The 8,565-nt window shown below is 48.9% G+C and overlaps 1 protein-coding gene across 1 annotated transcript in view; it reads right to left on the bottom strand.

The window, feature by feature from the left end:
- pkhd1l1 (polycystic kidney and hepatic disease 1 (autosomal recessive)-like 1) overlaps positions 1–8,565 on the bottom strand; it is a 68,604-nt gene that overhangs the window by 1,689 nt on the left and 58,350 nt on the right. The window contains exons 57-68 of the mRNA XM_015384431.1: positions 8,190–8,312; positions 7,990–8,101; positions 5,903–6,019; positions 5,667–5,832; positions 5,353–5,585; positions 5,075–5,239; positions 4,844–5,001; positions 4,630–4,765; positions 2,049–2,393; positions 1,824–1,975; positions 1,602–1,748; positions 308–461 (exon numbers count right to left, since the gene is read on the bottom strand). Of these exons, the coding sequence (XP_015239917.1) occupies positions 308–461; positions 1,602–1,748; positions 1,824–1,975; positions 2,049–2,393; positions 4,630–4,765; positions 4,844–5,001; positions 5,075–5,239; positions 5,353–5,585; positions 5,667–5,832; positions 5,903–6,019; positions 7,990–8,101; positions 8,190–8,312 (2,008 nt within the window). The remainder of the gene's footprint in view (positions 1–307; positions 462–1,601; positions 1,749–1,823; positions 1,976–2,048; positions 2,394–4,629; positions 4,766–4,843; positions 5,002–5,074; positions 5,240–5,352; positions 5,586–5,666; positions 5,833–5,902; positions 6,020–7,989; positions 8,102–8,189; positions 8,313–8,565) is intronic.

The raw sequence follows: 8,565 nt of genomic DNA, 5'->3' as shown, positions 1-8,565 counted from the left end.
TGTGGGGGGCTGAGCGGCTCCCACAGAGAAATAATCTTTGAAGGCAGGATGGAAATCTGGATGAACTGACTGCACAGACCATGTTTTCAGGAGGACTTTCTCACTTCAACATAGATTCTAACTACTTTCTACCCGCTGATCACAGCTAATATAGCAAAGCTGCTCTCTGGCATCGAACACAGGAGCAGCAGAAGCATCTGGACTCACTTTACTGGACGGCTGACATTAATGAGGATCAAAGAAGAAGCAGCAGAAGCTTCTTTGATGGCGTTAGCTGTGAACGTAGCATCAGGCTGAGGAGACTCACCGCTGTTCAGGATGGAGAGGTCGCTGAAGTTGGCCCAGCAGCCGCTGAACAGGATGGTGGTGTTTCCTTCCAGTCCGCCCACCGGATCTCCGCTGCCGTTCTTCAGGCTGGCGCTCACGGTGAGCGTGGTCACGCCCACAGACACACAGTTACCCTGAAACAGCAGCACAGGCCCGGTTAGCGAGCAGGAAACGCTGCGGCAGGACTTCATCAGGTCCTCCATGCTGACGCTAACTTCTAACCAGACGTTTGGGTGCAGCTACGTTAAAACCTGCTGTTAATCCATCAGATTCAAGCTCTTATCTCTTCACCTTCTGTTGGGATCATTTTCTGAAGTGGAGAAACAGACTTTTGCAAGAGAGACATTTATTTTACATCTTTAGACGGAGAAAAAGGCTCTGGCTGGAGTAAGCCCCGCACACACTCTCCATGGGGACCATCCCACCCCCTGCATAAAGAACTTTCTCACACATTCGGAGGAAAACAACTTCAGTTCATTGAGGACGTTAGGTTCATATATCTTTCACTGTTTCTGTTCTCGGCTTTAGGGAGCCTCAAGCACCTTAGAGGGGGAAGGTTATCTATATTTCACGCTTGTCTGGAGGGAGGAGGCCACTGCTCTCTGCCCCCCCTACCTTAAATATTTCAGCATAGAGACTGGCAGAAAGTTTCTCTACAATAACTGAACAGTTTAATAATGATTCTGCTGCTAAATAAAAGTTTAAGCCCGGTTTATACTCAGAAACCAGATCATCTGCGTGTGTCGCGGTGAACGCAGATATGCCCCGCCCCCCTTCCGCTGACACTCTGCTGCACATCTCCCAAATCGTAGCGTGAGAACCCTTTTTCCACCTGGATCCCCGCTCTTTTTGGCCCTCATGTCGCACAAACTTGCCCCCACTTCCTCGCCGCCTCGGCCGTATCTAGACCCACAGCTAGTTCCTGATTGGCCCTCTGGCGTTGTGGCGTGGAATAACATAGCGCCGACCACGCTTCAATATTGAGCATGAATCAAAAATATCTGCAACACGCTGCTGGGGGAGGAGAACCAGACCTTTATAAATCATTTATTATCTAGAGACTGATTAATAACAGGAGGTTAAATCAGGTCCAGATGTGTGGTGATGTCATGGCTACGCTTCTGTTCCACCTCAGATTTGCTCCTGTTCTCCCCGGGTCCATACTCCCAAAACAAAGCTAAGCCTGAATCAGCTCCAGGTTCTGGATCCAGTAGGGTCTGAAGAACCGGACCCAGGTTGGGCGGTTCATGTTCCTGTTGAAGCTGAACCCTCACCTGCTCGTCCACCGCCATGAGACGCGGCTGCTGGAGCAGCGGCCCCACGAACTCTCCGGCTATCGGGTCCTCCACCAGCAGCAGGCGCGACACGCTCGACATGTAGCTCGCCTTCGGTTCTTCTCTGGACACTTCCTCTGCTGCCACCTGCAGGTGAAATTTGGAGGATTTAAGTTGCTCTTCAAGTTCAGCATCGAGCCTCGGCGTCTACAAACAGCTCACCTGGCTCCAGGTGGGGTCTGAAGATGAAGGAGGAGGCGGGATGATGCCGATGGAGGAGACGTTGTAGCCGATGGACTGACTGAGGTTCCCAGAAACCGCCGCCTGACCCAGATCATCGGCGATGCTCCTCAGCAGCGCGAAGTCTTCCTCATCTGAAAGAAAGAGGATCAGTTCATCTACGTTTCTCTGAGAACATCCAGATGGCGCGCCGGTTCCAGTACCAACCGGTGCTGTTGTTGCCGGTCTGCTGAAGTGGGGGCTTTTTGATCTGCACCTCCACCGTTAGGCCCGTGGACCTCTTCCTGCGCCGCGCGCCGCCATCCTCCCTGATGATCTTGGTGATGCGGATCATGCTGGGGGGAACTTTGAGGAACGTGGCCAGGTTCTGGATCAGGTTTTGACCGAAGAACTCGTCCTCGGTGAGGGCGGGCATGTTGAAGGCCACGACGATAAGCGGAGACGTCCTGATCTCCACCGGCGTGGAGCCTCTCAGCAGGACCTTCAGCAGCTTGTAGTCCTGGTCGAAGTAGTTGGATCCCATGGAGGCGTTCATCAGAGGCACGAACTCATCTGGGGAAGGAAAAATAAAAACATTTTCCTCAGAAAAGGACGGAAAAGGAAGCAGCCAGGTAAGGAAAACCTATCGAAGGATTTCACTTCCATGAACAGAGCTGCTGGAACGTGGAGCGAACAGATAACATGAAGTAGGATCCAGCTTTTACTGTTGGTCACTGAATCAGCCTCCTTCATGCTGACTGAGATTCAACTGGAGCCCAATGCTGACAAAGGTACAAAGTACATCATCATCCTGCAGGGATGCATCAAACTAACTCACCTGTTCATGTTGGCGGTCTGGTTTTTAGCTAGCAATGCAGACGGGCTTAAATTGTATGCCCTGTTTTTAGAACGTCTAGCTTTGGTACGCCCTAATTTTCCCCTGGAAACCTTTCAGTTTTGTTATCAATCAGGTGAAACTTTATCGGTCATTAGACACGCTAACGCTACAGATGCTACCGACTCGACACACGGACGCTGCGTGACGTTATTATCGTTTAGCAGCAGCTGAGACCTTATCTCCTGGTTATGAGAAGAGATTTCATAATTAAGAGATAAGCTATCTGATTCTTTGCTGAATGCAATACGCTCCATAAATACTGAATCAATAAAGAAAAATATGTTTTCTGACACATTAAACGTATTTATCAGATATGACAAAACTGGAACATCCCTTAATAAAAAACAAATAAAATATGTGAAACTTCTGATTTCCAATGAACAGAGATGTAGATCTATCATTAATAGACAGGGTTTGTCGCTCTGACTTGCTGTCAGACACGTTTCAGTGAAGCGGACGCTAACCGTGAGCTAGCTTAGCCTCGTGAGACCATCCTGATGTCGCGAGCTTTCAAGGTTTCACTCGCTAATCAGTCTGGAGACTCTCCGTTAAAGAAAATTTGGAGCCGTTCACCAAACGAACGTCCAATCAGCGTTGGCTTTGAGGCGGGTTGAGGTGTGACGCAACGAGAAGCGCGACAGTTCAGTCTAAAAAACATGGTGGCTTCAGCCGATGAAACTAGCGTTAGCGTGGCTATCCAGCAAGTTTTATGGGAATTACAGAGTATTTCTTCACTGAAAGAAGAGCAAAACACTGCTCTGGAGGCTTTTCTCAGAGGAAAAGATGTTTTTGCTCTTCTCCCGACTGGTTTCGGCAAGAGTAGCCTGGCTTGTGGTTGTGTTTTCGTCGTCGCTCTGTTAGTACGTCATATGCTTCGTTGATCTGATTGGTTTATTTGGCCCGTCTATCACCAACATAGGCCAATCAGCTAACCAGTATTTTCGCCCCTTCCCAAAATTACTTCAATGGAAGGTTTCCAGATGGATATGCGGAGCAAATCCATCTGGAGGAGTCAGGTTGGAGCTAGCTCTCTGTTTTTCAGAGCTGGGAGAGACTTTGTTCTGTTGGCAGATCTTTAAACAGGCGGTTCTGGTTTCTCTCTGAGGAACGTTAGAACTTTGGTCAAATGTTTTTTCTGGGTTTTAACTTCATATTAAACGCCAACATTGATGATTTTTTGACTTCTTTTAAAGTTTTTTTAAGTTAAGTTTTTTTTATTTTTCTTTGCTTTTATTGTCATGATCTTGGCGCTGATGGTTTGGTTTTTTCCTTTGCTCCTTGCTCTCCTGTCTAATTGGTTCTGCAGCTGATTATCGCCGATCATTTCCACCTGGTTCCTCTACTATTTAGGTTGTGTGTTTGCCTCCCATCAGCGCCAGGTTATTTCTGTGTTTTTGTGAGACGTTCCCTAGCAATCTGTAGTCTGTCTGTTTTCCTGATTTTGACCAGTTTCTGCCCTGAGGATCTCGAGTTTCTCTTTGCCCCTGTCTGCTCTGTTTGTCGTATCTGATCCTGGATTCTACCGGCTACTGATCCTGGAACAGCCTTGGATTTCCCTTCTGGACTCGGTTGCTGCTCGGCGTCGGCTGGCGCCCGCTTCGCTCACTCTCTAGGAACTCTGGGGGCGTCACCCGCCGCAACTGCAGTCAAACCTCCCTCCTGGATTCTGCTGTGTTCTCTGCGAACGGACTGAACTTTGAATCAGGTCAGTGACTTTGCTCCGAGTCATATTCAGCTCTACATCCAGTCACTGACCTGTATTCTCCTATCCCTGCAGAGATCCGCCCCGCAGCAGACGAGCAGCCCCCGCGCACCTGTTTGTTTAATAAATGCTTTGAACTTTCCCACTGTCTGTCTCGCCTTGAATTCTGGGTCCAACATTCTGACATCATTACATTTATTGCGTTTTACCTCTGAATGTCGGCTCCTTCAGGACGTAGTCGGTTCTGTCGTCGTTCCACACAGCGTTGGTCGGAGGAACCAGCCTGTTTTCCACGTAGACGTCCAGCTGCTGAGGGTTGGAGTAGAACACGGAGACCAGGACGCTCTGCAAGAGTCAAACAAGCAGCCATCGGATCGGGAACAAAGACGACCCAAATGACTGAACGCTTAGAGCTGCACAGACCTCAGCCGGGTCGGAGTTCAGCATCATGAGGCGGAGCTTCTGTGGGCTGACGCTGGTGAAGTAGACCTCGAAGGCGTGTCCAGTGGCCATGATGCTGTGGAACAGAGACACTCGCTCCTGGCACGTGTACCCGGCGCACCAGCCGTGATCCTGAGGCCCTGTGCAGCAAAACCTGGACGTGAAAAAGGTGTTCCACCTCACCTGGCCAGGGAGAAACCGCCAGAACCTTACCGTTAATCAGATCCACATAGCCGTCTCCGAGGACAGCCACAGGAGACAGACGACGGGTCTCTGTGTCCGAGTCCAGACTCTCGATCACCACCATCCTGTAGTTGAGGCCGAAGCACTCGTAGCTCTGCCAGGAGCTCATGTAGGTGCAGTTCTTCCTGATCACACCTGAACACAGCAGGTAGAAACCTCAGCTTCTGATAGAACCTGAACTATCAGGTCTGACTGAGGCGGAATAAAGGACCCGGAAGCGTGAAGTTCTCGCTTCCCGCCCTTCTTACCTTTGTGAGGAGCAACCTGCTCCACAGGGATCCGGCTGCCGTTCGGGAACGTCAGCATGACTTTGGGGATGCGATAGTCGCCCAATCCCCTCCTGGGATCTCCTCCCCACTCGTACTCGGACTGGGGCACCACGGTTCCCGGAGCTCCCAGGAAGGACCCGTCCAAGTCCCTCAGCAGGGTCTTCTTCTTGGCATCACAGTCCATGTCCACGCAGTCGGCTGGATTGGCTTTGCTGTGGAGCAGAAACATTAAACGCTCAATCAGACAGAAAACAAGACGGTTCGGTTCCAGGTTCTGTCCGAGAGGAACTCACCCCACATCCGGCCTGTGAATAAACACCTTGGCATCCTCGGTGCTGTCCACCATCCTCATGGCTGAAACGTGCACCGGGTGCTGCAGGTCCTCGTTCAGGGGGTTGGTGATGAACATGACGTTCTTCTGCCCGGAGCAGACATCACGGAAGCCAACCAGCGTCGTGCCTGAAGCAGAAGAACCAGGACTGAGGAGAGCGTCATGGAAACAAGCAGAGGAAGAAATCCCAGAACTCACCTGTGACCCTCATGAGGCCTTTGATGGCGTTGTAGTTCATGTTGAGGTGGTGGGGTTTACCGGGCGCCGTGTTGTGACCCGACTGGAAGTTCGGCCAGCAGATTCCAGATCGGCCTCCTGAACACAGCAGATGGTAGTAAATGTGGAAGTTCATATTCCAGGAACATTTGTTTCCAGTCCTGTTTCTGCTCCGAGTCTAAAGCGCATTGGGGAATAAATGATTAAAACATCCAGGTTCTTTATTGGCTGTCCAGCTCCACATGCAGCATGTCTGTTTCTGATTGGCTAATCACTGCAAGGTGACGACTCCTCTGCACTGAGACCATAGACATGAATATGTTCACACCTCATTGGACGCAGCGGGCAGCGAGGTCGATGTGCCTACAGGGCGGCCATCTTGGGTCAGACCACAGTTCAGAGTGCTGCTGTCAGAAATCTGTTCTGTTCTGACTCTTGAAGGAGGCGGTCGCATTTTCCTGCTGCTCTGCAACGCCCTGATCTCCCTGCTGTCCCTGCTTTGCTGTGTCTTGTCCTTTTTTGAGCTCTCCAATCAGCCAAACTCAAACAATGGATCTGATCAGCTAGTCTCTTAATGCAATTGATCAAATGTTCTCAAGTGGAAGACGGGGAATAGGGGACCCGTCCGGTGCTGCTGGGACATACTTGATGGGATACACCATGGACTCCTGGAAGGCTTGGAGGATGGTGCGTTTTGCAATGCTGTCAGTGCAGGATATCGAAGATGTATAGATTTTCTGACTTATGATACTCGGATTTGTCCTGTTTGGATTTGGAGGATACCTGAGCATACCTGTATCTACAATTACAAAGGATGTCTGCGGTAATTTGGGCATTGATCAGGCTGCCAGCAGCAGTTGATGCACCAAAAAAGACCGTGAGCTGAGCCGTATGCTGGGTGCGATGAACGCAGGCTGGCTGCGCTGGTTGAACTCATAGGTGAGATAGGATAATATGGTGGATGTGCACGCTGACTTCAAGGCGAAAAAGCCCAATAAATTTGGAATATTGGATTTCGCCAGGTAGAGCCAGCAAGAAAAGATTCAAGGTTTATGGTAAATTCCTGTGCAGCCTGCTCTCAAAACAATAAGTGTTATCCTGGATTCGGCCTCCCCCCCCTTATCAAAACCCCCCCTGGATGTTATGGCGGAAGGGCCCAGAAGAACTGCTACTCCTTCAAATGTCAGATTGACCTTCATGTGGCTCCAGCCTCCGATATTTTCCTTCTGCTGAAATGTTTGACTCATGTTATATGAGCTTTTTTTGTGCTGACGTGTTTTTTTGGTATCTCAAACTGTTTCCTGTCAAAGATAAAGTGTAAAATATGCATTTTTTCCCTCTCTTAATCCAATGTGGCTCCTATCCTTCCACAGAGATAAAGGCAGCGCTATAGGGAATCACCTCAGGGTGGCGCCCTTGGCCGGCGTACGAACACGCCAAAGGCAGCGTTCATGAATGGTTTGTCCTGAAACTGAAATCTCGATAACAATGTAACTTGTAGTTGACAATAAAGAAATTGATTGATTTGATTGATGAGAATGAATCAGACGCCTTAGATTCCAATAATCTCTTACATGTCACCATCCCTTAAAAGACCAAAACAAATTTTATAATCATCATTCGGTTAGATTTAAACATTTTAAAAACAATTTAAAGGTATAGATGAGGATCTTTTATTTCCGGATGGATCATCTCGATAAGTGGTCCTCCTAATTGTCAATCATTCTGGCGATATGTTTATGTAAGGCCGCGTTTATAGGCTGTCGATACCCGACAGCGGCGACTAAAGCAAAGTCACTCCTCCTTCATCACGGTCATTCATCTGTACTTTTATATCTTTGGATCATAATCTTAGTTTTCCAAAGTTGCAACATTTTCTTTCTCCTATGTTTGCACCACCGTTTGAATCTGCCGTGAAATCATTCATTTGCACGGCGTTAGCACCCCTCAGAAACCTCCACATAAATATTCATCCGTATGACTCTGACCTTTGACCTGTTGATATAAAAGGCTAAACCAAATACGTTCAGCGGTGATAAAGTCCGTGGAAACAGGAAGCAAAGCATCACCTTGAGGAGGCCTGGGAGCTCGGTGTGACGATGAGGAGGCGACGTTGAAGTCGTCGGAGCTCAGCGTTTCCGAACAGTTGAAGTCTGGACTGCTGCCAACAATCAGGGAATTCTGGGAAAAGACAAAAAGTGGGAATGAATGTAAAAGCGTCCAGGCTGAGCAGCTGCAGGCGTCACTCAGACATCCTGGACCGGCTCACCTGAACGTCCACAGTTTTATCTGCGTATGCATGTGAGAGAGAAGGAGGACCGTAGATGAGGGGCATGATGCCCATCCCGTTATCCACCAGCGTCACGTTGGAAATGACCACGTCCATGGTGACCTGAGGAGGAGACGGGGGTCAGTTCATCGGTTCACCAAGCTTTCTTTTTTTACTTTTTTCTTTAAAAACTGCTAAAAAGGAACAATTAACATGAAGAAATTAGCAAATTAATGAGTCGGGACAAAATAAAGAATCATTGTGGTTTATATAAGTGAGCGTTTCTGATGAGCGAAACGAATGATTCAATGAATTAAATAAAATGTCAAACTCACTGGTGGCTAACTGACCCTCACTGGTGGCTGACTGGCCCTCA

Source organism: Cyprinodon variegatus, unplaced genomic scaffold, assembly GCF_000732505.1.
Source record: "Cyprinodon variegatus isolate N-32 unplaced genomic scaffold, C_variegatus-1.0 Scaffold312, whole genome shotgun sequence".
In the NCBI taxonomy this organism is placed as follows: domain Eukaryota; kingdom Metazoa; phylum Chordata; class Actinopteri; order Cyprinodontiformes; family Cyprinodontidae; genus Cyprinodon; species Cyprinodon variegatus.
Note: the sequence above shows the minus strand (reverse complement) of the source record. Positions and strands in the feature narration are given on the sequence as shown.